The sequence below is a fragment of the Notothenia rossii genome (assembly GCF_949606895.1).
Source record: "Notothenia rossii genome assembly, chromosome: 12".
NCBI lineage: Eukaryota > Metazoa > Chordata > Actinopteri > Perciformes > Nototheniidae > Notothenia > Notothenia rossii.
Window position 1 is genome coordinate 19,598,248 of NC_136911.1, and position 27,423 is coordinate 19,625,670.

Below are 27,423 nucleotides of genomic sequence, written 5' to 3' on the forward strand. Positions count from 1 at the left end.
ATTGAAAACTCTCTCCCGTCTTTGCCGATTTCTTTTTTCAGGCGTTAGAATTTAAAATAAAAAGTTGAACCCACTTAACTCGCTCAGTCGTTCGGAGACAGACATTTACACGCCCTTAAAACTAATTCAACGATTTAATGACAACACTGAGGGCCGGCCGTTTAAATCTTTAAGGAACAAGTGGGCATGGATTTAAAGAACACATAAGCCTGATTAAGACAGACAGACACAGACACACACACACACACCTCCTGGTGTGACAGTGCCCACGTCCTGCACGGTGAGCACGGAGAGGCGCTCCTCTGTGTCCACCCTCACCACCCCGTAGGTCAGACCCTGCATGGAGAGGACCCCTCGGCCCGGAGGCTGGCTGCTGTCCTCCACCGGCCTACACACACACACACACACACACACACACACACACACACACACACACACACACACACACACACACACACACACACACACACACACACACACACACACACACACACACACACACACACACACACACACACACACACACACACACACACACACACACACACACACATATTGTATTTGGGTAATTCTTTAAAAAAAAAAAAAGAATGAAAATCTAGCGTGATGAATGAAGATTCCAACAGATGTTAATCTTATGAATGATGTTTATCTTGCATTCCAGACAGCCATTTATTCACATCTTTACAAACATTTCAAAAAAATAGTTCACGCCACAACAATATAGATTTCATGAAGTACTCACCGCCCTTTGCTGTCTACGGGGCCCGAAAGAGTTAAGGTATGCTGAGCACTGGAGGAATAAGGCAAACGAATGCTTTCTTATTGACTGGGAGGTATGTACTATATAGAGGTTATATTTGTTTTGGGAACTATTCCTAATCAAATGAAATATGGTCTTTAAACTTTTCAGATTTGTGATCTGTGTTTGTTTGATAAGTTATAGCATCTGCAGAAAGACTCCTTCTGTTAGGGAGGGAAAAAAACTTCACTTCACTTACTTCAGTGAATTTACATACTGCATGTGATTATGTGTTAGCAGATTGTACTCTCTGTGGATGTTTTTGCATATGTGAAGGTGTGTGTGTCTGTGTGTGTGTGTGTGTGTGTGTGTGTGTGTGTGTGTGTGTGTGTGTGTGTGTGTGTGTGTGTGTGTGTGTGTGTGTGTGTGTGTGTGTGTGTGTGTGTGTGAGACTGTTTGCATATTTGTGCTTCTGTGTATGCGTGCTCATGTTTGCATAATCTAAGCAGGGATGAGAGCGTGTGTGTGTGTGTGTGTGTGTGTGTGTGTGTGTGTGTGTGTGTGTGTGTGTGTGTGTGTGTGTGTGTGTGTGTGTGTGTGTGTGTGTGTGTGTGTGTGTGTGTGTGTGTGTGTGTACCTCCTGATGGCCACGGTCAGGGCCTCAGGGGAGCTGGCGCAGGGACAGATGACGTCGGCTCTCAGCCCTTTAGTCTGAAAGACGTTGAGGAAGGCGTCGCAGGAGGAGATGGACCCTGACAATCAGAAACAAAAACGTCAGAAATGTTTTTTCTTTCAGGTGTTTACTCCTAACGTGAAACTAGAAATCAAAGAACCATTAGGTGAGCTTCTAAAAAGCTGTTTAATCAAATGTAAAGACTCCCTGACGACATTACAAAACGCTCAACGGACCGTTTGGTACCGATGCTTTTAATGTTTTATCCTGAATAACTTCATTACTGATGAGATTGTTGTATCATGTTCCCAGTGCACTGACTGTAGCAATCTGAACATAAGGAAGGAACAATTTGGAAAAAATCTAATTGGCAGTGATGGAAGCATATTGGCTGATGCCAAATGAAAGTACAGAAGTATTATCAGCTAAATGTAGTAAATTGTTCCCTCTGATCCTGACACTATAGAGAGGCGAAGCCCCTCCCTTTCCGGGGGAGCTCCATGGGACCTTATTTCGGAAAAAGTATGTATTGAAGTCAATGGAGAGAGAAAGATTATCTTTGGATCCCGTTTGAATTGTGCCACGAATTACACATATGATGTTTGTCAATTTAAAAGATAATTTTACAAGTCCAAAAAATAAAAATGTGTCGTAAAACTGTGAAGTAACACTTTTTTTGTGCGAAACCGCTCAATGAACTACATCTCCCATCTCGCACCACACACCAAGACGGCCGTCACGTTGGCACATTTCATTTCTTTCTTTCAGAAGGAGGCGGAAAGTATTAAAAGAGGTGAAAATCCCTCCAAGTCTGGGCATGTTGAGAGCTGTACACACACACAAGGGGAGTTAGTCGGTTCCGTAAGAGCCAGCATGCGGGACCGGGATTCTGGGACTTGTAGTCATTCTAGTTGCGTATTTTTCATAGTCTTATATTTCAACAGTTTTATGACAAACTGTAACCTTTTTGACATGGAAATGATTTTTTAAATTGACATATGTGTAATTCGTGGCACAACTCAAACGGGATCCAAAGATAATCTTTCTCTCTCCATTGACTTCAATACATACTTTTTCCGAAATAAGGTCCCATGGATCGGAAGTAGATGAGCGGGACTTCGCCTATCTATAAGATCTTTCTGCTGCATTCAAAAGGAGATTCATATCAGTGAGGTCTTCCTGGTTGAATACATTTTTAAATAAGGTTTCCTCTATATTAAAAATGGGCCGTCTAACATGTGGATCTGATATCGTCGTGCATTGAAAGGGCACCAAGGGGGGAGCATGAAAAATGTTCATGTCTCTGCAAGCTGATACTGAATTATTAACAATATGAAATTTTAGACTTTAACACCACTGCTATAATTTATTTTTACCCAATTTATTAATACTTCACTTACTATTAGATGTTCACTTTCCAAATGCTTCTACTTCTAGAATTGTATAAATTTCCCTGGTTTTTTACTGTCATATTTCAGCCATTTATTGTATGTGAGGCGTGGACACACCCTGCTCTATTTCTGCAGAGTGACCCAGTTTCCTGACGTCCCGAGAGACTTTATCCGTTCCCCTGACATTCTCTATCTCAAACGCTCCTCTCTAAACTCCCCGTTAGCGAACGCGCCGCTGTGTGTGACCTTACAGGGGTTGGATCCATCGGCCACCAGCAGCATGCGCAGCGAGCTCAGGTTGATGTCCTTCTGGTCTTTGTGGGCCACCAGAGCCCAGTGCATGTCTCTGGACTTCACACACGCTACCTTAGCTGCAGGTGGACACACACACACACACACAGACACACACACACAGACACACACACACACACACACACACACACACACACACACACACACACACACACACACACACACACACACACACACACACACACACACACACACACACACACACAAAACATTAGCATTTAATCTGTTTGACGGACAGGTGAGTGGAGCTGAATTGACGTCAGGTGGAGTGTGTGTCTGACCTTTGTACTGGCACACTTTCTGGATCCATGACAGAGGGTTGACCTTCATCAGAGAGTAGGGCACGCTGATCACGTGCATCATGTTCATCACACTCTGCAACACACACACACATTAGGACACATTTAACCCTCAAAGCTTCAGTGGTTTTCAAACTTTGCATTTGACATTTTAACACGTTTCTGAGTCCCTGTTTGTGGGCAATAAACATGGTTTTAGTATTAGAAATAAACCGGCCGATAAAGTATAGTTTTAATTATAACAATTATTTATAAGAAACTGATGATTTTTTTATGTCGGATTGAAATAGGCTATTATCAATTTATAATAGTTTTCAGTAAATTAGTCATTAAAAATACTTTTAATAATTAATATTAGTTTTAAGTATTTTTTTATAAATTGCATATATTCATTTTCCCATCCCAACCATCTTTCTTGCTAAAAACTAACATTGGCAGCATTCACTAACCTTTTTGCACATTTTCTTTTCAATTCAGTTATATGTTCTCTTTCGCCTTCATTTATTTTCAACCCTGTTAAAGGTTCAATTCTACAGCTAATGAAGGTCGTGCAGCCTGACCTCTGTGGGCCGGTCTTACCGTCAGGATGCCGTGCCACAGGCCCACATCCTTCTTGAAGTCCAGAACGTTCACTATGGTCTCCGCTGCAGACAGAGAGGGAGTAGAGCAGCGTGTTGGTACTATATTACGGCCTGGAGGCTGAATCGTGTCTGTGTGTTTCTCTCTCTGTGTGTGTGTGTGTGTGTGTGTGTGTGTGTGTGTGTGTGTGTGTGTGTGTGTGTGTGTGTGTGTGTGTGTGTGTGTGTGTGTGTGTGTGTGTGTGTGTGTGTGTGTGTGTGTGTGTGTGTGTGTGTGTGTGTGTGTGTGTGTGCCTACCTTCAGTGTAGCAGCAGCACTGTGTGAGAGCCTGGCAGTGAGCGAGCAGAGCGATCCTCGTCACCGTGACTCCCAACACGCTGCCGTCCTTACAGGTTTTATACTGAGAAAAACAACAGGCGGATTAGGGAAATAGATCAAATACTTTCCTATATTTTTAATACATACTTATTCACATTATTAATGAAGTGCATTCATTATATGTTATTAAAACTCAAGCAGAACAGAAGTAGTACCAGGCAATGTGTGTGACATGAAGAAAGTCAGTTCAACATGCTGAGGTCCAGCTTATGCTGCAGTGTCCACAGTAATGAAAATGCTTCATCATTTTATGTGTGTGTGTGTGTGTGTGTGTGTGTGTGTGTGTGTGTGTGTGTGTGTGTGTGTGTGTGTGTGTGTGTGTGTGTGTGTGTGTGTGTGTGTGTGTGTGTGTGTGTGTGTGTGTGTGTGTGTGTGTGCCTGTTAGCTCACCTCTATGTAAGCTGTGTCGTTGTTTGCATCTTTGATGTGAGGGAACCAGTCTCTGGGAGGTTTGGAAAGGTGCTTCGACTCGGTTACAAACCAGAGTAACTTAGGCCAACCTGCAGGACAGAGAGAGAGGTGTCAAGAAAAGTTAATTTACCAGAAACAGCCTTTTTACCCAAGGGACAAAATCATAAACTAAATGTTTAGTCTGTCCCGTTAAACGATTTATAATGCTTGTGATAAACTGGACGGTGTGTTCTGTTGTCCATCCATCTTCTCCCGCTTATCCGTGGTCGGGTCGCGGAGGTAGCAGCCCTGGCCACATCAACCAGCTCTGACTGGGGGATCCCAAGGCGCTCCAAGGTCAGAGAAGAGATATAGTCCCTCCACCTGGTCCTAGGTCTACCCCTTGGTCTCCGCCCAGCTGGACGTGCCTGGAACACCTCCCGGGTGGCATCCTAACTAGGTGGCATCCTAACTAGGTGCCCGAACCACCTCAACTGCTCCTTTCGACGCGAAGGAGGAGCGGTTCAACTCCGAGTCCCTCCCGGATGACTGAACTTCTCACCTTATCCCTAAGGGAGACACCAGCCACCCTGCGGAGAAAACCCATCTCGGCCGCTTGTACCCGCGATCTCGTTCTTTCGGTTATGACCCATCCTTCATGACCATAGGTGAGGGTAGGAACGAAAATGGCGCGGTAGACAGAGAGCTTTGCCTTCTGGCTCAGCTCCCTTTTTGTCACACGGTGCGGTAAAGCGACTGCAGTACCGCTCCCGCTGCTCCCATTCTCCGACCCATCTCACGCTCCATTGTTCCCTCACTCGAGAACAAGACCCCAAAATACTTGAACTCCTTCACTCGGGGCAAGGCCTCATTCCCTACTTGGAGTGTTCTGTTGTGTTGAAAGAAATCAAGCTGAAGCTGAACTATTACTCTTTGATCAGTGGGTAATTACTAAAGAAAATATATTGGAGTCCTCACCGTATATCGTCTAGGCCACAAACATATGATGATCTTATGGAACGTGATGCACTGCTGTAGATTAAACTACCCAACAGGACATAAAGGAGTTATGATGAGCACAACGTTAAACATACATATTAATGCAGAAGGATTTTTTGTTATTCTTCAAATAATAAATATATTTTCTAAATTAAAACCCAGTCTCTGCTCCCTGTATTCTCATTAAGGGCGCTGAGAAAGCCCCCCCCCCCCCCCCATCTTTATAGTCCAGCGATGACTGATGAGTGTCCTCTCACCTTTGAACTGTGGGATCTCTCCTGTCGCGCTCTTGGGCAGCCCCTTATGGCAGGCGTCACTGGTCAGCGCCACGGTAACGCCACAGCTGCCCAACAGGAATCCAATCTGCTGACTGCCAGCATCCTATTGGATGATAAAGGAAGGGGGGGGGGGAAACAGTGACAGAAATATAGCATGAATTCTGCCCTAGTTTAGATGCAGATGTGGGGATGACTGGACTGGAGGCCATATTACTCATGTGTCCCATGTGTCTCACACGGCGCAGGTGCTGTCTGCTGCACTGCTGCTGCACTCTCCTCATGCTCAAACTCCACATTTTATGGAAAATCCTGCAGCACAAATGCAGGCTGGGGGGAAGGGGGTTTGAGAGAGCGACCCTACGCTGTTTGGGCTGCTGCAGAGACGAGCAATAACATCTGAGATAATATAAAGTAGTACAAGTGGCAGTAAAAAGAACATGCATTTTGTTTTCAGGAAGCGTTTGGTTAAAGCAGACATGATGGTCTCTGGAGGCGATGGATCTCAGTTGTCGCTCGTTGATTGCAGAGTGTTTCTGTGATGGCAGGGCAGCAGGAGGGCTCGTCTCCGGCTTGTCAAACGTGTTGGCTTTCTGACACGTCTCTCTCCTTAGACAGGATTACTTTCTCTACTTGTTGCTAGCACATCCCAATCATTGTTTCAACAGTATCGCCGAGATGTCCACACAAACACAGCTGAGATGAAACGCAGCAGGAGTTTGGAGTTCCTGGGCGTCGGGGTGAAAAACAGACGTGGTCGTGGCAGAGAGGATTAACATTATACGGTGGCGCTGTATAAACCTAATTACCTGACCTCCCGTAGAGAAACTAATCCTGTGATGGTGTCAAACTAAAGCAAAGGGATAGCAGCTATAGATAAGCTATGGAGCGCTTGATTTGTTGAGCAGCAAAGCCAGGTGTAAACCACATTTCATAGTGTACCTTGCGACTTAGGGGGACCTCTATAGGAACAGGGACCACCTCCGCCAGCAGACAGCCGTAGAAAGCCACCATGAAGGCCACGGGGTCGTTGTTAGGGAACACCAGCGCCACCTGGAGAGAGGGGGGGGGCAGAGGATGGGGTTAGAGATGCCGCACAGCTCAGGGTGAGGAATCAAGAGGGAAAAATGTTGACTAGTCTTTTGTAGATACAGCTAGGGATCATTTAATTGCGAGATGACCTTTGTGTGCAAGTGGAATCACTGTTTAGTTTCAGCAAGGATACAATTAGGTATATTATAAAGATATATAAAAATATTCCCTAAAATAAGACATTCATTTAAAAAAGATTTAAGGATACAGTGGAATTTAAGTTGACAAATACAAGGAGATTTCATTCAAAAATAAATAACAAACTACTAGGTTTTTATAATTGAACGATATTGTACAAACAAACTGGCATCTACAGAGGAACCTGCACATAGAGGGGGGGGGAGAGGGGGGGGGGGGAGTGTGACTCACCCGATCCCCCGGTCGCACCATGGGCTCCTGCTTGCTGCCCAGTTTGTGGAGGATGTTGTAGGCAAGCTTGATGCTGCGAGACCACAGCTTCCCTGCAGGGAGAGGACACAGGATGTGAGGGTGTGTGAGAGAGAGAGAGAGAGAGAGAGAGAGAAAGGAAGTGAGAGAGAAAGGAAGCGAGAGAGGAGGGGGGGGGAGTTCAAAGAAAATGAGTGTGTTCTTGGATTTCTATTCTGAGGACCTACAGTCAATAAAAGAGTGATGTGATGATGACGCTTTTCACTTTTCAATGTTCACGAGAAGTTGCTCTTGACATTTAGAGAGTGGGTTTTATTACCAAACACTAGCGCTGGGTTTCAGTACGGACCACAGACTCTCTGAAACTGTCAACAGCTGTTTAGATTCTAGTCTGATTCAACTTATGTTTCTGTCATTTTAGTCAAAGCTCTTGCACAGCTTTTTGTACCGAGGAAAGATAACACAGGTGCATTTAAGAGGTATTATGTTAATAAATAGAAACGATAGAGAGAAAACTGAATCGATTTGGTTTCAATAACAGTATTAAACAATGTTAAGGGACGCCAAGCCTGATCCACGACCATATTAATCCCTACTAATACGTGTTGGTCTTTGGTAGGGCTGCACAAATGGGGCGAAGCCTGCGAGCTAGTTCAGGCAGTCAACTCGAGCACCAATGATACATTAACACGTGACGCACCTCGTCCCTCTTACAACCAACCAATCACATTCTCCTAAACATGTCGCTCTATTGAAGCTGCCACGTTTTCCTGCCTCTGCCTCGCTATGCTGCTGCTGTGTTCACTTGCTATTGCTACGTTCATGTTCCTGCTGCTGTGTTTCATGTTGCTGATGCTCGCCTGCCCCCCCACCACCCCAGCTCCACCTGTAGGCTCAGGGGATAGTTATCTAATCATCACTCAATTTGTAAATCTGTGGAGTGATGAGGCTCGAGCCTAGACGCCAAACTCAAACTATATGCCACTGATCATAATTCCATTGTTGAGGTATACTAAAATAGAAAAATACTGTGCAATTTTCCAAACTCACATTGGTTTCGCATACAGCATCTCTGTAAAGTATGTGTATTCAGCAGTATTCACTTTCTCCACTAAACGGCTCGCTGCAGCTCCTCCCCCCCCCCCCCCCTCCGTGATTTCCTTGTTTAGCGAAACACAGCCAAACTCAACCTGAACACACACAAAGTCACAGCCGAAATAAAAACAATAAGTGTGGCTTGATATTGAGTAAGAAAAAGGTTGATAGGTTGATAAACGCTGTGAGAATGGGTCTGCAGAGAGAATTTAGCGCGATCCCAACTGTCTGTTATCAGCCTGCAGCGGGGAGCAGAAATCACTGAGTGTGTGTGTGGATTGGTCAATTTGGACCAATCAGCGGGGGCTTAACGTAACGGCTCCACGGATTGGCCCATTTAGTTCCGGGTACTTGCTTTCGAAAGCACGTACCCGGAAGAATCAAATGACGATGACGTTTCACCAACGAGGCGTTTTGGGGAGGTATTTTCTGTTTTAGAGTTTTACTCGCTACAGGGTGTGCTTTGAGGGTTTTGACTCTGCAGACCGTTTACATGCAGAAAAACCTTCATAACACACAAGGGGACGGGTGATAACCGGAAAGCATGACATGTCATCTTTAAGAAACAGGTTAGTTGTCTGACTGAACTAATTGAAAATGTACCAAAATCCCAATGTGGACTTGTGCCACACAGTAAATGCAATTTTTGGGTAAAGGAAAAACATTGAAAATAGCTTGCAGAGATAATTGTATATTTAGTATATTTTTTCTAATGATATCTCAGTTGCAATTTGAGACAAAAGAATTGCAAATAGTTGGTCTAAATTGTTCAGATATGGTCTTCTGGGAACAATTTCAAAACAAACAAAATAAAAACGTTCAGGCATTATATTCCATAGAACAAATGGAAACAAGGTCCTCAAACGTTTAACTGCTTTTGAATGTGTGTGAACTGTCGCTCATATTTTCTTACAGCCCAACCATCTTTAAGGACTTTGGAGTGAGTGCAAGAATAATGACTAAAATCACCAACACACTCAACTGTCTTATCATACTAACGCACAAATGAATCATTGTAATGAGTGATGGAACAACAGCAGGGTGTCGTTACCGTATGTGAGGATGTAGAGGGGCTTCCCCGCGGTGTCCAGGCTGGTGAGGCAGGGGGCTTTGGGGGAGATGGTCCCCCAGCGTTGCAGCGCAGCCTCCAGGGACGGAGGCCAGTTGGTGACCACCCCCAGCGCCTCGCCCCGCACCGCCATCATCTCCGCCCCCTCCGGCCGCGGCTGGTTGGGGTCCGACTGCTGGACTGGAGACGAGGAGACAGAGACCCCCGTCAGCCCACTAACCTTTACTGCTTGCTGTGTGTGTGCTCGTCAAAACACCACATGGAAGCATTTAGCCAGAGCAGAGAGTGAGGAAGCTGTAATCACACTCAGAAACCCGCTGATGGTTAATTAGGAGAACCTGTTATTAACACAGACATACTGTGGGAATGTACAACGTGTGAACGGAGCATTGACTCGCTTTCATTTAGACTTTACAGGCAGCAGAGGGGAAGGAGCCATTGTCGTAAAATGTGGATCCAGAGAAAATAGACCACTAATATAGACTTTATCTTGTGTGACCACAACACATGGTGAAATACAAAACACACTGGAAATCTGACTTTTCCCACACAAGTAGACAACAGCAAATGCAGCCAGATGCAGAGCAGACATCAGACATAATGATCTGCAGGAGTATCTGTCATCCTATAAAGTACATTAAAATACTGGGAGAAGAACTTTGTGTTCTATATGAACCCGGCGTTTCATCATCTGTTCCCTCTTATCTCTTCCATGTGAATCTTTAGGTGAAAATCATTCTTTACACTGACATACGTGGGAGAGATATATGAAGGCAAGTAGGTATGTACAGTAGGAGACCCTTAAATACCAAAATGAAAAGCCGTTAGGACTTTTTATTTAGACCACTGACACTTTAGGAATAATGTACAAATAACAGATACAATATAATATACCTACTTTTATAAAACGTTACGTAGTTTCATGTTTTATAAAACATCATATTTTGTAGGTTCTTTGCATCTTAATGTGTTAGGCAACTAAAGCTAATGGATGAATGTAGTCAAATAAAATATGCATACTTGTAGAGGAATAGTAGTGTATGGTAGCATAAAGGAACCGTAGTAACACAAAATAAGACAAGTAAACTTATGGCACATTTCCACTGCAGCGCGTAGCACGGTTTAAGGTTGCCGTGCCCGGCCCGTTTTTGGTTGCGTTTCCACTAGGGGTAGTTCTAGCTAACGAGTACTTTTTCACAGTTTTCTGGCTCTCCAAAATCGAGGTTCTTTCCGGGCCAACAACCGGGCTGAGTTTGCTAAACTAGTGAGAGAATAGCTGGCAAAGGGGCTACAACTACAACAAGATGAACATATTTTACAGTGATTTAATTGTAATACACGTTTAAAAATGATGCCGAAGTAACAACATACTGATACCGGTTAGTAAAAACCATGAATTAATGCTTTGACAAGTCTGCAGACAGACGGCAGGCGAAAAACCTTTTAAAATGTATGTTTTCTAAATGGATATTGGCTAAGCTAACGCTGTATATTCTCCGACCGTCCACACTCACAACAACGGCCTACAGACATAAATAAACCAGCGACTGTATTCTCCATGACACAGACAGTCTGTGGTTTGTACTTGTTTAACTGTTGTCTAGTTTCTGAACAGATATGAGGAGCTGTGAGCTCTGAGGGCTAACAGCTAACGGCTGATGTTGGTTTTGTGGTTCTCATTGAAGATGACGTCATGGCTCCGCCTACACTGCGTTACTATAGTTACTGCCCCAGTTCCTAAACTGTAATGGAAATGGAGCATAAAGTGAGCCTGGCCTACCTATACCGTATTAAGCCGTGCGAGGCCCTGCAGTGGAAATGCGCCATTAGTGAGTAAATGTACTTATTGACATTACAGACAAAATGTTTCCTTTTTGTTCTTCTAAGATTTGCACTTGTTTCACACTGTGTTGTGTCTCCAGGTGTTTCACCCCTCCCCCCTTGTTTCAGACTGAGGGGAGGCGGAGCTGAACACCTAAAGGAAACCATCTTTATCACTCATGACTCCAAAGTATGAAGAAAGATTGGAAAAACTGAAAATGAGACAGACAGAATCAAAGACGGTTTCTAACCCTCGAGAAGTTCATCAAAGTCATCGACAAAGAACTCCCGCAGCGGAGGTCTGCGAGGCTGCTTCAGCGTGTTCACAAGCTGCTGGATTTTAGCTGACACGCGACTGCTGACTGGAACACCTGTAAAAACCCCACACACATACATTTGGTTTTTGTAGCTTTTTCTTTCATAATCTTGTTTTTATATTTGGTTTTATTTGCAATCTTTCCTACTTTATAGCGCTGCACAAAATGTCCCTCAGGAAAAATAAAGTTTTATCTGATATTTTGTAGAAACATGAGGTAGGGGTAATGTTTTTGGATAATTCCACACTGATTCAGGACACTCCTTGTTATCTTATCAAAACATAATTCCTTTAAACCTCAAGTGTCACGGTAAGTTTGTAAGATAGTGACTGCTGATGGATCGCTGGTTCGAATCTCCAGATGGCTTGTGAAATATACGGGAAATAATTGAATAATAAACACAGAGGAGCAGCCGAGTGGTTATTTTCTAACTGGGATTGCATGATCAGGAACTATGTTATCCCACAGGCAATCAACTCCTGAACTCACCACTCACATATGAAAATAATAAACTGTTATTCGGTACATTTGTTAATTCCACATTTCCACAAATGTACATATTCTGCTGTACAGTATCTGAAAGTACATTTAGTTTTATCTCATTCTATCTCACAGCAGTATACTCATCCCTGCGTTTTACTCGCACATTGTAAATCTAGCACATATTTGACTTCCTCATTTCTTTTATGTCTTATATATAGTTGACGTTGCACTGGCCGGGCCTGGGACTTTATCTTTGAAATGATAGTGAAACACGCGCTGAAAAAGAACAAGTCAGCTTTCTTTAAATAAAAAAACAATGAAAGTAAAACAAAAAGTCCAATCTGTTCATCCAGGGGAGTGACATGAACAGACAGTGTCATTTGTCAGTTCTCTAAGGCGGCCGTCCAATTTGCTCTTCACGAAGGAGTTTCTATTTTTACCCGACTTCAGTGTCTTTATGGTCTGGTTTGGGGGTGGGGGGGGGTGAAGGTGCAGCGGTGACTCTTACCATCGCCCGTCTCCATGCGCTCTGCGTTGCCGTACTTCTGCGTGTTCCTGGCGATGGTTCCCATGTTGGACATGTGGTGGCGCTCGGGGTGGGGGTGGGACGCGTCCGAGGAGTAGCCCGTCACATCCGGGGGGGCCGTGTGGTTCTCTGGAGGGAGACATGAGGGGGGGAGTGATGCAGCAGATGGAGAGAGGTAGATGCAAACACAGGAGAAGAGCCAGTGGTGACTAAGTGTTCATCACTCTACTGATGGAGTTGTTTTATCATTATTATAAGGCAGATTTTTATTTTGCATTTTCACACATAATCAGATGACATTTATTATTTAAAAATACAATGTAAAATGTTTGTGTCTTTGACATTAGCGTTGCCATGCAGCCACCTGTGTCCTGTTCTACGAAGCCAGCTCAACAGACCCTGGATATGTTTGAGTTATCTAAACTAACCCTAACAAACGAGATCTCGCTAAGGGGTCCTACGACGCTGGTTATCAACTCGGTAAATCAAGCCAGGGTTTCTTTCTCCAGCTGAGAGCGCATTCACGCGAAAGGGGCGGGGTTAGCAACATTTGACCAATCACAAACAAGGACAAGTCAGAGCCGTATCTGGGACAAGTGTACTGACAGCGCAGCGTCATACTTCATTAATGAAAAGTAAACTAATATTAGACAAATATGAACTTTAAACATCCATGACTTAAACATATAATCCAGGATACAAGCCACATAGTTGCACCTGCAAGGTGAATATATAACAACTAGTTAAAAAATGAATAAACTACTGAGTGTTTGAAAGCGTACAACAGTTTTATGATATCACTGCCCCATCTAAGACACGAGTGGATCTGATTTAATTACATTTGAGTTGAGTGTTTCGTCAACTTAATGTGTTGCTTAAAATAATATGTCTGCATACAGGAGTAGCCTATGTGACAATGTAGGTGATGCACGGTCAGATACGGCTCGAGAAGCTGACTCAGATAAGGAAATATTGTGATATTATATGATCGATGATCTGATCAATGATATGATATCAGTTTGATATGAATGATAAGTGCGACACGTCGGCATACGGCAGTTTAAACTGTATTTTCTTTATCCTGTAATATGACTTGATAGATTTAAACTCCGCACACTGAGCTCTGATTGGTCAGCAGGCGGTGCTTTCACTGAGTTAACCCTAACGCCGGGGGCGGGAAGCGTCAGGTCAAAAATAAGTTATTTAGCCTTCCCAAACCTGAGCCTCACGCGCCGCCTATGTCTATTCCTTCAACATAATTATTCAGAAATAAACATTGAAGCAAATCATTTAATCATAAGAAGCTTATCAGTAGCTTCCGATGTTTGATAATCAAAAGAAAACAAAGTATAGACCACTCTTAAGACCTTTGTTCAATCTTTATGATCTGTTTATCTATCAGTAGTTTTGGCTTTGGCCTATAATCAACATTAGAAATGTGCACTTCTAACCCACAGGAACCTGTCTTCCTGGAAACATTTAACCTTAACTTCGTTTTTTTTATTAACTGGTATGTTGCTCTGAATAATCCCTTTCCCTCATGTGCTGGCCGTACCGTCTGACTCCAGCGGCGGGGGCCACAGCATGTCAGATCCAAACTCGCAGGATCTCCTCAGTGATCCCCCGTTCTCCGCCACACTCAGAGCCCCCTTCCTCTTCAGAGACAGGTGGCTGATACCTGGATACACACATGCAGGTGTGTTAGACTGTTATACGAAGGTTAGCACTGAAGCGATGGTCAAATAAAAGCAACAGAAGGTTTGTTACTGGCTAAAAAGACAGTGAGAAAATCTGCATACTGTGATGTGTCCAAGTCCTTGGCAAGTAGAGAGAACTGCCAAGTACCAAAAGCTGGCATAAAAAGCCTGAATGATTCACAATCCTCAACATTATTACTGATTTGAATGCAGGAGCTTTCAGTCAAGTCTCCAAATGTCTAGTAACGTATATAACAAAGTATGGGAAAAACAGTTTTTTGGTTTTGTACTGAAATTCAGTAACACAATTATTACATGTTCTTCTTCTAAAAGAAGTCATATATTTACAGTAAATGTCTCAGTTCTAATTGTGTGTCGTACCGTGGTGGGACTGGGACAGGTGGCTCTGCTGGTGGTGCAGCTGGCCCAGGTGTGTGTGCCCCATGTGTGTGTGCGCCAGGTGCGAGATGTGTGTGTGCGCCAGCGAGTCGGCCAGCCGCCCGGCGTTGCCGCTGCCTCCGCTCTGCGTGGAGGAGGACGAGGAGGAGGTGGAGCCCAGGTGGGCGGGGCCTAAGTGTGACGGGCGGCTCATCCAGTGCTCCATGGCCGACATGTCGTCCCCGGGCCCCGCCTCTCCCTCTGAGCCCGACGACGAGTCCGAGCACAGGGGGGACAGGCCTGTGGGAGGCAGAGGGTTAACAGAAAACCTTCACACAACATCAACACAACACAGAGCATTGACATTTTGGGAATATTCGCTAAATCTTGCTAAGAGGAGCGATATCACTCTCGTCTGGTTTCATAAAAATACAACCTTTTTCCGTTTGTTCACGCTGCTGTCAATACATAAGAATAAGCTGTAGATTTGTTTTGTGTTATACTTTTTGGAAGCACCTTGCTAGCTGTTTCCACCCGTTTCCCGTATTTATGCTAAGCTAAGCTAAATGGATGCTCGTTATAGCTTTAAATCTACTTAAAGGTAGGGTAGGTAAGAATGGAGAAACCAGCTCGAGTGCGCCAAAAAACATCTGCCCCTTCCTTCAGACTTCCTCACAGAGCCACTCCTCCAACACACCCATGACCAATGAGGGCACGAGATAAGTTTGTGCACGAGATGGAAGGCTGACAGGCTGGTAGGCCATCCAATCATCTGCCGCGGGCCGAGGCAGATGATTGGTCGTGCTTTTTACAGGGCCACGGTTTCCACAGATGACATTTTTAATGTATTTATTGCTATCGGGATGTTAAGAGCATTCCATGGAATACAACAAAAAGTGTTTCTGAAGTGAATTACCCACCCCCACCTTTAACAAACAAATGATGTCAACTTGAAGGAAAGCTCCTCTTGTATTACATTTTGTAAAAGTGATTTTGGCTTCTTTTTTGTTGTTGAAATAAACACGTTAGTTACCGGTTGATGTGTGTCGGGCTAGTGAAAGCAAATGTAACACAAACTGACATCCACTTTAAATTCTGAAAAACTGCACATCGTTATTTTTTTATAGCAATTTGTTAAAACTATTGTTTTTGCACATATCACATATACATTTAAATGATGTTGGTGTGCACATGCTTCGGCAGTGTTAGTAAGCACAGAGCTAAACTGGCACTGTAAGCCTCATTTGAAATCCAGAGAGGGATTTAAGATGTTATTTAATCAGAGAGTCTGACTGCAGCTCCCACATGAGAGTCTTTTAACGATAAACACAGCTGCATATGGGTTTTTCAGTTTACTGAAACAATAGTTCAAAGTCAAGCAGTAGCAGTTTCTTGAACTCGCAGACACAATACGTCACAAATCAGCTTCCATAGAGAAGTCACAAGAAACTATGTGTAACTGTCTTGAAGCTGCATTTTTTTTTTAAAACAGTTTACTTTTCATTAACTTTTTTACAGTAGAGGGTCCAGTCGAATACTATCATTAATATAAGTATCAGCAGAGGCAGATTTACTAACTATTCTCCATCCATATTTTCTAGATGTGAGCCTTTGGGGAAACGTCAGGTTCACTTAATTCCTTTCTCAAAAGGTTAAAAAGCAAATTAACGGTCAGGAAAATTATTACATTTCCTTCATTAAAATTCAATCAAGACCCAAATTGTGACATCAACTTTGATTAATGTTCGTTCCAATGAGCTCATATTTGAGGTAAAGGTCAAATTCACCTGCAATGAATCAGCGTTTAGCTCTCAGGCTCCAAGCTGCCGGTAAAGTCTGTCTGAAGTGTTAAGATCTTTAAACTAGAAACTTATTTCTCAGGCAGACTTTGCACGATTCACATTATAGTATTAACTTGATTTATTGTATTTAAGTTGTACGTGTTTTGTTATTCAAGCTGTAGAACTGCATTCTATCTTACTGACTGATTCACAACGTTTTACATCCCATTGTCCATTTCCTATAGAGTGCCACAGTGACGCGTCTTAAAACCGGAAGTAAACTCCTTCCGGTTCCTTCGACAAAAAGCAATGCAATTTCTCCATAGTATTTTGGAAAATAGTTTGAAATCAGGTCTGTGGTTGAAACACATTTAAGAGACGGATCACGTTTTGTTCAGTCGGATAATCTCCACATGTCTACCCTACTTTAATCATTTTCGAATCATAAATCTAGTCGCCAGAAGCAAAATGCTAACGTTATGCTATAAAGGAACTACAGCAGGGTCGCTGCTTCAACGTCGCGCCGACTTAAGATCCATATTCAAACACACAGATTCTAAATGGTACGAGTTGAAGCGTTTGATTGAACAGTCTGCAGGAGGCAGGGACTTGCTTTCAAGCAGAACAGGGCAAACTAACTTAGAGGAGTGTTTACGTGTTCGGTGTAATGACGTACAACGGCCTCCACAACTTCTGTAGTCCTATTCAGCCTCTTGGTAACAACCATCGTTTCTCAGACACGTCAACTCTTCAGAAATCACCAGTGGGGTCACTGCTGATGGATTTAATGTCGTAGAACAAAACGTGATACGTCTCTCTCAATGTGTTTCAACCACAGACCTGATTTCCAGATATTTTCCAAAATCCTATGGAGAAATTGAATTGCTTTTTGGCGAAGGAACCGGAGGTGGTAAAATGCTAACTCACTTTCGGGTTTTAGGACGCATCACCGTGGCACTCTATTCGTCGTATTCTGGGCTTGTCAGTCATCTGTACTAGCCTGTACGAAAAGGTGCTTTACATTCAATTGATTGAATTATTTTAATGGACAGACACATTTAACGTAGTTTACTGGCTGCAACATTACAGCTGTGTTTGTTTTTACTGTAAATCTGTCAGTGGGGTTGGCATGCTTCAGAAAATGTGCATGTTTGCAGTTTAATTGTGGAATGAGGGTGTTCCTCTGATGGAAAGAGAAACAGCATTACTATATAGTCTTGTCTGGGCGCTGGGCAGCCGCTCTGGGGTCACGTTTTATTCTTAGAGCAACACAGTTTGGCCTAGAAAACCAATGTGTGTGTGTGTCAGCGCTTTTCAAGCATTTTTAAATGCAAAGTCACAGGAAAATGTTTGCTTTTAATGAATTCTCTCCAAGAACTGTTCTCATCAGGAGGTTGTGTTGAATAACTGAAGATGTGTGCAGGTGTGTGTTTGAGTCCTTCACCTGGAGGTGTGTATGCGTCCATGGAGGTCTGCACCACCAGTGAGCGTCGTTTGGAAGGCATCGGCACGGCAACCTTCCTCTCCACGTGTCGCGCCAGCACCGCCTGGACCGCCTCAGTGTGGACGTCTGAGAGAGAGAGAGAGAGAGAGAGAGAGAGAGAGAGAGAGAGAGAGAGAGAGAGAGAGAGAGAGAGATATTCACTCACACAAACTTCACAGGAGATTTTGTATCTGAATATAGGATTGGATTTTTAAATACTTTTAATGGAAGGAGTCAAATATCAATGTATGAGTTACAGTGCCATATAACATAGTTACCTAAGTGGAAATCAATAGTAAGTATAATATCATTAAACTGCCAATAGGAAGAAGCTGCATGAGTTTGCAGTGCTTCATCTTTTTGAATTTCTTATTTAGTAGCTTAACTTTGTATAAATATATTTTGAATCACATTAAAGCAGAAAGGGCCATTAGAGAGCCCGATGTTTAATTATTGAAGATGAGATGTTGGCAGTTAAAAAGCTCTTAACATCAGTGCAGTTAATAGGAGGACTTGATATTGAATATATAATATTTCTGCTTGCATAATGAACTTTTGTTAGAAAAAGTGCTTTCAATTAGCATAAGCATGACACATAGGATCCAGTTTTTTTTTGTTGCTAGAACTATAATGGGATCTAAAAGTCTCCATTTATTTTCACTCAAAGGATTCCCTAACGTAATGGAGGTGCTATACTAACTAATATAGCGAATATTGAGCACATTAACAGCAGTGTTGTTCTCTGTACCTGATCGATAGCGCTCGTCTCTGGTGCCTGAGGTCCGCCGCCGGTGGAAACGGGCAGCAGACGGAGGGCCGAGTGGGGCCCGGTGAGACAGGGGCCCCTCCATCCCTACAGAGGCAAGCAGGCAAGCAGGCGGATACACACACACATATATATCAACATACACAGACACACACACACAGAGATATGCACATACACGTTTCGCAAAAGCAATAAATCCAGTGCGGAAAAAAAAGAAACATGGAGATGATTTGAATCGGCAGAAAAATATAATTTTTCTGACATCATAAAACAAAATAATAAAAAAATAACGTAAACAAATTAAATTATAATATTGTGGTATTTTTGCTCTGACAGAATATCCCCCCTCGGTAGTTTGTGACCCATTCTGAAACCGGAGATACATCCGTGTAATGGACGAAAACGCGTGTGTGCGTGCATGCGTGCGTGCGTGTGTGAAGGCAGGACGTTCAGAGAGCCCCAGGCTGAGCTCGAGGGAGTCTTAACCTACATTTACTAGTGACGGCAGCTGAAGACTAAATCGATAGAGTAGTAGAGTATAGAGTGGTGCAGGGATGACATTTTTCATCTCAACAGATTTACACCACTTTTATGATTTTTAAGGTTGAAATGAAATAGCTAGAAGTAAAAAGCTAATGTTATGCTACATCACGTCAATGCGGCTAAGCTAAAGGCGGCTAGTTATTGACGTGATGACGTTTAGTAGTCTTATTTAGTCACTTGTTAGCTACCGGCTTTTTTATGACATATAGAAGTTTCAGAATTTCACTAGGAGGGTATTTATTTACTGACAGTTTTCATGTTGGAGGACAAAACTTGAAGTAAAATGCTGACTCATTCCTGCACCACTCCATTCGCAGCTGTATTTGTCATGTTCCCAGATCGATACCCTAGCAGTGATGTATATGAATATTTAATCTGTGTGTTGTGGAGGTCAGAGGTCGCTAAATTACCTCCAGCATGTGGAAAATATGCCCTGATCAGTTTGGACCGCTTCTTCTCATAACCCTTCTGAGTGATGTCCCCTGCAAACAGATAGAGATAGATAGAGTGAGAGAGCCAGCGACGGCTGTGGGGCCGCTTTGATTTTTATTCACTTTATCAGGAATAAACATAATTTTTTAACTTGGAGGGGAGTGCTGGTGGCTTGTTGGACAGCCAATCAGCACATGGCCCTCAGTTTGAATGCGAGACACTTTGTCTCATGTCCCACAGCCTTTTCTGTCTCTCACAGTCTTTTATTGTCTCCGTCTAAAGTGTTAATTCAAGATATGAAAACATGAGAAACATAAATAAAATAACAGAAAGGATTATGATGTGATAATGAAAATGAAAAGAAAAAAGAACAATGAAGATTTCAAGAGTTAACTTTAGCTGGCCCCCTGAAGCCTCTGGAGCAGCGTTTCCGCCAGGGGGGCGTCTTGCTGTCATTTGACGCCGGAACTCAGGCCGAGGGCGTCCAAAAAAATTCATAATTCGAGAGAAGATCGAGAGTTTTTATCGCTTGAAATGACGAAAAGGAAAAAGGACATCCCTCTGTTGGAGGGGCAAAGGAGTCTGGTGGGATTCTTTTCGCCGCCAGCAAAGTGTGTTCCTGTGACGGAAAGTGTGCTGCCGGCGAGCCTTGACGGGGGGTGCTAGTGGAGCAAAATGAAGAGCCGTTTAGGAGCCGAAAGAGCCGGCTCTTCTTAGTGAGCCGAGCGAAATTATACGTAAAGAGACACGGGGTGTTTCTCAATCGCGAGTATGCTTGCTTGGTAGCACATGTCTGCCGAGCGTCTTGGTTCAGAAGCGAGGCAAGAATACTTCCTGGCATTCGGAAAACAAAGAGTGGAACAGGCGAGCAAGTGTGCAAGTGTGCGTCAATTGAGAGGCCCCGCCTTACATTTTCCGCCACACATTTGGGGAAATTGGTCCGTGCGCAAAGCATTGTGGGGATTTTAAGACCGCGGAGTCTACATATGTGCAGCCTCGAAATTTCTCCTAACGAAGTACGCCGGGCTCGGTAGATTTCCAAGTATGCTGGAGATTGGAACAGTCCTTCGGCGGCACTCGATTACGTAGTATGCTTGAAATAGAGGCTCTGGAGCAGCTTTACTCGCGATTGAGAAACACCCCGTATCTATAACTTAAGGGACGGCTCAATTCAAAATTGAAGTCAGGTGACACGACGTGACGTCACACACCCCCGCTCTCCTCGGGGTGGACGCCCTCTCAGCCCTGGCCTGGCGGAAACGCTGCTCTGGAGGTCTGATATCACAATGGGTACGTTTCTTTAGAGAGGGAGAGCTTCAATCAGGAGGTCGATGGTTCGATCCCCACTCTCTGCAGTCAACATGTTGATGTGTCCTTGGGCATGAGACTCAACCCCAAGTTTTCTCCTGAGTGCCAATGGCTGTGAGTGTGTGTGAATGTTAGTCTCCGTAATTTGTTGGCACCATTATTTCAGGAAATCAAAACCTAAAATGCTTCTTCCGTCAGGAGTGTCATTTTGTAGTTTCCTCAAGAGAAGACATACTCCTCCCCGCAAATAATAAAAACCGTTGAGACAAAATCGACCTTGCTGAGAAGAGGACTTTGGGCGAGGCTGTTTCCAAGGATAGAAACAATGGAAGGAGCTTATCGTGTCACACAGGAGACCAACAGTTACAACTCTAGGTCCGACAACCAATGAAAGTGTGTGGTCTGTGCGAGGGGCTTGTCCGATTAAACAAAACCGCCCACAGAATCTCATGTTGGAATCAAGGAGGATACATCCCACATGTCTTTCTGAAACAGACAATCTGAGAATGATGTAAATGGCCAGATGTGTGGAGAAGCTCTCATTCATTATTCAGCTCGCAAAATAACTCCATCATCGACCTCCATACATTCTCCATCGCAGGGTACACAATCACACAATGTTACAGCAGATATATGGCAACATCGCACCTCTCAGCTAGCGCCTAATTCAACGCCAGTCTACATTCGTTTTGTGAACTTATTTCAGATCTTATTCTATAAAGAGGGACAAAGCCATCGGTAACCAGAAATACTAGAAGACTGTAGTACTCTCGACTTAATGTAGATCACTGGATGAAGATGATATACATTTTTAATGCTAATTGCCTGTTCTGCCTCTCCTCTCCGTACAAACTACCATCCAGAGAAGTCTACCAAAGAACAGGTTTTCATCAGAACGAAAAATATGATATATCTTTTGAGCTGACTGCTTGATAAAGAGGTGGAACTACACCATCAGTAGACATGAAGATAAGACATTTCCAGTATGAGGGTAAGAGTGGACAGCAGCAGAGGTCAGAGTGGAGGCGGAACATGGAGAATCATCAGAGTCCCTCAGGGGGTTTCTGCTGCCCCCACCTTTCCAACATCTGTCAATCACAGCACCCCGGGGTCCTTGAGCGGGGCTAATAACAGCTAATACCTCCTCGTTTGTCCCCATTAAATACTGCTAAACTGCCTCACACCGGTTTTCTAATTATTGATTCCTTTTGAGTGCCACAGAGAGGTTTACCTCGCCTACAACAGGGAAGCTAATCCAACACAACTGTGTAAGAAATGCAGAAAAAGAATTGCGTGCACACGAACATGCTGTTGTGATAATATGCTATAAACAAGGCAGCTGGCAGGTGGGCGCTTCATCACAATATGAGAAGTATCTTGCTACTCGAAATATGTAAAAAATACAACAACAGTTTGACTTGTTTAACAAAAGTTGAAAGATGTCTGCGTGTTGGGAAAAAGTACATTTTCCGATACAAATATTAGTATTAAAAGCCAACAACTGGATATATTAGATTTCTGTTGATGGAGACAGAAGCCATGAAAATACAAAAAACTGTTTTATGTCTCAAGAATAAGAAGGTTAGGGTAAATATTGCACAGATATAATTGAATAAGAAATAAAACAATGAGTGGAAACACACCACCAGATGTCATCTTTGTTTAAAAACTTGGATCACTAATCTGTTTGTTGTTGCTTGTGTTCTGCAAAGCTGTTGTTTCTTTTGAAAGAAGATAATTTATCACACCTGAGCGCTCATTCCATTTGCCAAAAAAGGAACTCAGCTGTTTGCACACAGATTGCGTTCCTTCCTTCTATTCTGGGTGTGTGTGGGGGGGGTGTGTGTGGCTCCAGGGCATAGTTGCAGCTGTGCATCATACAAACACATATCGACTACATAACTAACAGCTGGCTTCTGCAATGTTCAAGATCCAATTAAAAGATGCATATCTTAGAGAGAGGGACATCTTTCTCTCAGCTTAATGAACTAAACATTCCTGGGGAGGTCTCTGGACTAAAAGCATGGCCAAAACTCAAACGGGGTAAACGGTTGCAAATTCCTGAATGAGCTTGAATATAAAATATGTAAGCCGGTCTGCTGCAGAGCGTTGTGGCGCGTCTGTTTTTATTGAGAGAGTGAATGAATTGTGGCTGAAAGAAAAAGGAGTGTCGGATAATAGACCACATTTTTTTGTAAATAGAGAGAGAAAAAACGACAAGAGTCTGCATTTCACAATCGGACCATGGACAACGGCCAGAACATCTGGGTCCAATCTGCTCATCTGCGCTGCTGCGTGTGTGAGCGAGTGTGTGTGTGTTGTATCCGAGTGAGGCCTTTTCTCAGATCAACCGCAGCATAACAACATTCCTGCTTCTTCTCTCTCTCACTGTGTGTCTCTCTCTCTCTCTCTCTCACACACACACACACACACACACACACACATGCACACACACACCCACACATGCACACACAGGTCCATGGGGAGACGCCATCTTCCACACGCAGCGCAGCAGAGCAGGGAGGGTGTTGCCTAGCAACGGTTCTCCTGGAGAAAAAAGGACCGAGACAGCCATCTTGGATTTGGAGCATCGGATGTGAGCAGTGGGGTAATGATACCTGCCAGGGTGTGTGCATATGTTTGTGTCTCTGTGTGATGTGTGTGTGTGATACCAGTCTGTGTTGGCAGCCTAATTACTTTCCTCCGTCTCCTCGCTCCCTCTCCTCCCTCTCTCTCACACTCGGCTGTTTTAATGGCACGCAGCTGAGGGAGAATCGATCGGCCGGCTGCAGATTGGAGTTTTTCCGCCCGCTGAGATCAACAGGTCTGCAGCTCTCAGCGAGGAGAAAAAACTCTGAAAAACAATGTTGGCAGGTTCACCGTAAACCTACCATGTCCTCTGTACTGAACACAGCGTCCCTAATACTTCCCATTTCCATTCTGGGATGTCTGTCCAACAGGCAAGGAATTTGATTGCCTCAAATATTATATACAGGATATTTATTACACCAGATATATTGAAATATGCCAATTCTGATATGTTCAAACAAAAAATTGATGAAGTAGTGATGCCCGTGTCAGGGTTTTTTATTACCTGCAACCACCGGACCCGTTGTGAAACCCAATCCACGCTGACTAGCCTGCAGAAATATGCAATAAAACACCTGCCCGTTGTATTTAACAGATCTGCACCTTCTTCTACTCAATCAGTTTTATTACGCTGCTTTGCATTCTGGACTTTACCTTCACCTCCATCTTTGATTTTGAGGGACTGATTATAAATCCTGAAAGTTGATGTGATTTCCCTCACAGTTTTTGCTTTAAATGATTTTATTTTTTATTTGGGAAATATTAAGTGTCAAGGTGTTATTAATAGGCTGATCTGAACGGTAGCCTACTTACATTTTGAATTCTTTTATTCAGGTAAAGTTGTGTTAAGACAACATCTAGAGAACTTGGCTTATTTTGTCCTCCAAATTTTTAACCAAAAGAGGTTTTTTTAAACTAGCGTTTGGAACAGAAATCAGGCATCATATCAACATTAGTATACATTTTTTAAAGATATAATCTCTAAGGGGTGTGTGTCAGAAAACAACATTATCAGGCTATTAAATGGACCTTCCTACTTTTCCCTCTGTCCCTCTTTATTTGATCTCTCTCTCTGTCTTATCACATTATCATAAACAGACAGTCCACCCACAAGCCACCATGGTAACCAAATCTACCTTCAGCAGGCAGACACACACACACACACACACACACACACACACACACACACACACACACACACACACACACACACACACACACACACACACACACACACACACACACACACACACACACACACACACACACACACACACACACACACACACACACACACACACACACACACACACACACACACACACAATGTTTCGTCATTCATTTAAAACTGAGAGAAAACGTTATATTTAGAGGCTAAAAACAGCAACATATGTGGCATCGTTGTTTTAAAAAGTCTATTTTCTCTGAATCTTTTGTCAAAGAATTAGCACTGTTATGTCATCAATGGGGATTGTGATAACTGGAAGTGCGTTTTTGACAAAAGAGTAAACCGTTCATCAAACAATCAATGTGTAGAATAATTCCATGTCGCTGCACTACAGGTTGCCAGCTCGTTTCTTTGTGAGTCAATAAATGACACTAGCAGTTCATCAATTATCATAATTAGACTCCATTTTCAGTTGAACACCTAATCCACTGTTTAGTGCCACGTCGCCCCTCATCTCTCCCACTTCAATCCAATTGAAATGTTAAACCGTCAAATTAAAACATACACAAACAAACTACAGGAAATACCGGATTTTCACATTTTGAGATGTCATTAAATTGATGTGTTCACAGCTTTATGTCTTACCCTTTAACAATGTGGGGATTTGCAGTTTTTCCCTTTTTTTGCATTGTTAGAAATGGAATATATTAGGCTTAGTCGGTTGGTCGGGCATTTCAAACACTACAGAAGTGCCACTTTAGAAAAATGTGATTCTCTGGGGTTTTTCACACATTTTATAGACTGATGGTTAATTCATGAAAACGTTAGAAATGGTTTTCTTTAAGATATGATGGCTCTGACTGCTGAATGTTAATCTGGAGGAGAGTGTTGAACATTGGCCAAAGGAGCAAGAAGAAATGCTTCCCGTGTGTCATCCACTGAATAAAAAAATATTCTCCCACAAATGTACGGATTTTCAAACTCTTCTCGAGCAGACGTGTACCTACAACATATGATAGACATAATGTTCTCCCTATTTTACATTTCATTTTTAAACGGATTGTTATTTTAGTCATTTCAAATCTTAATATGGATTTTTCAGTCAATCATTTGTTTCCTAATATGAACAGACACATTATATAAGACACCCACAGAGGAAGTTGTGTTCATTGTATTCGGATGAAGCCCAGCAGTCGGACGTCATCTCAAACTAAAAGATTGACAGCGGCTCTATTTTAACAACACGCCAACGCACCGATCACTGAGCTGTCACTGGGTTCCTTCCAATTTGAACCAGAAAAAACAGTTCTTTGTTCTGTAAATTGTTTTGTTGAACTCAGCCAAAACTATGAGGGAAATCATAAAATGCAGACCTCAACAGCTGTTTCCATGAAAAACACACAAAAACAACAACACAAACTGAACTTGGAACATCAACTCCTATGCACAGATAGTTATTGATCAAACCTGAGTCTCAGATAAAAAGGCGAGTATTAGAAGTAATCAGCCAATATCCAGATGAACTAAAACCAAACCAGCTCCATGCATCATCAGAAGACTCTTCACAAAACTCTCATGTGTCCAGCTTCCCATAGCTGGACCTAAACTACGTCTATAAAGCGTGAATACTGTCTGTCGCAAGTTCCAATTTGACTTTGTCAGACGTCTTGTTCTGTTTGACCAACATGTGGGAAAATACAAAGATCAGAAAAGCAGGAAATGCTCAGTTTTGAGAAGCTTGAACAAATTTGGCATAAGTTCAACCAGGAAGACCGTCTTTACTCATTCCTTTACTATTCCCATGTAACTACTGTCTCTCCTCTCAATAAGTGATCAGGGGCGTCACTCTCCGGCTTAACCAATCACTTCGCTCTATTCCCAAGAGCCTATCATAGCGCTCTGCCAAACCTTTTAAGTCTGCTCTCCCTCCTCTGACAGCTGTCATTTCAGGTGACTCAACGCAACCCTCCTCCACCCTGTTTCACCTCCTGTCCCTCTGAATCCAGGGTCAAGCTAAGCCCCTCCCCTTCAGACCGAACCCAACCATCCATTCACCACCACCAGGTTCAAGCTAAGCCCCTCCCCTTCAGACCGAACCCAACCATCCATTCACCACCACCAGGTTCAAGCTAAGCCCCTCCCCTTCAGACCGGACCTAACTATCCATTCACCAGCACCAGGGTCAAGCTAAGCCACTCCCCTTAAGACCGAACCCAACCATCCATTCACCACCACCAGGGTCAAGCTAAGCCCCTCCCCTTCAGACCAAACCCAACCATCCATTCACCACCACCAGGGTCAAGCTAAGCCACTCCCCTTCAGACCGAACCCAACCATCCATTCACCACCACCAGGGTCAAGCTAAGCCCCTCCCCTTCAGACCGAACCCAACCATCCATTCACCACCACCAGGATCAAGCTAAGCCACTCCCCTTCAGACCGAACCCAAC

General features: G+C 43.4%; 1 protein-coding gene across 2 annotated transcripts in view; it reads right to left on the minus strand.

Moving 5' to 3' along the window:
* LOC307026519 (disco-interacting protein 2 homolog C-like) overlaps positions 1-27,423 on the minus strand; it is a 50,711-nt gene that overhangs the window by 16,953 nt on the left and 6,335 nt on the right. Inside the window, exons 2-20 of one of the 2 annotated variants that reach the window (XM_079661992.1) lie at positions 19,887-19,958; positions 18,916-19,020; positions 18,129-18,254; positions 14,907-15,203; positions 14,384-14,506; positions 12,811-12,957; positions 11,754-11,873; positions 9,664-9,861; positions 7,500-7,591; positions 6,981-7,091; positions 6,021-6,144; positions 4,765-4,874; positions 4,294-4,396; positions 3,997-4,061; positions 3,400-3,493; positions 3,058-3,177; positions 1,380-1,494; positions 746-793; positions 249-388 (exon numbers count right to left, since the gene is read on the minus strand). In XM_079661992.1, the coding sequence (XP_079518118.1) occupies positions 249-388; positions 746-793; positions 1,380-1,494; positions 3,058-3,177; positions 3,400-3,493; positions 3,997-4,061; positions 4,294-4,396; positions 4,765-4,874; positions 6,021-6,144; positions 6,981-7,091; positions 7,500-7,591; positions 9,664-9,861; positions 11,754-11,873; positions 12,811-12,957; positions 14,384-14,506; positions 14,907-15,203; positions 18,129-18,254; positions 18,916-19,020; positions 19,887-19,958 (2,310 nt within the window). The remainder of the gene's footprint in view (positions 1-248; positions 389-745; positions 794-1,379; positions 1,495-3,057; positions 3,178-3,399; positions 3,494-3,996; positions 4,062-4,293; positions 4,397-4,764; positions 4,875-6,020; positions 6,145-6,980; positions 7,092-7,499; positions 7,592-9,663; positions 9,862-11,753; positions 11,874-12,810; positions 12,958-14,383; positions 14,507-14,906; positions 15,204-18,128; positions 18,255-18,915; positions 19,021-19,886; positions 19,959-27,423) is intronic. The other variant, XM_079661993.1, reaches the window with a different exon arrangement.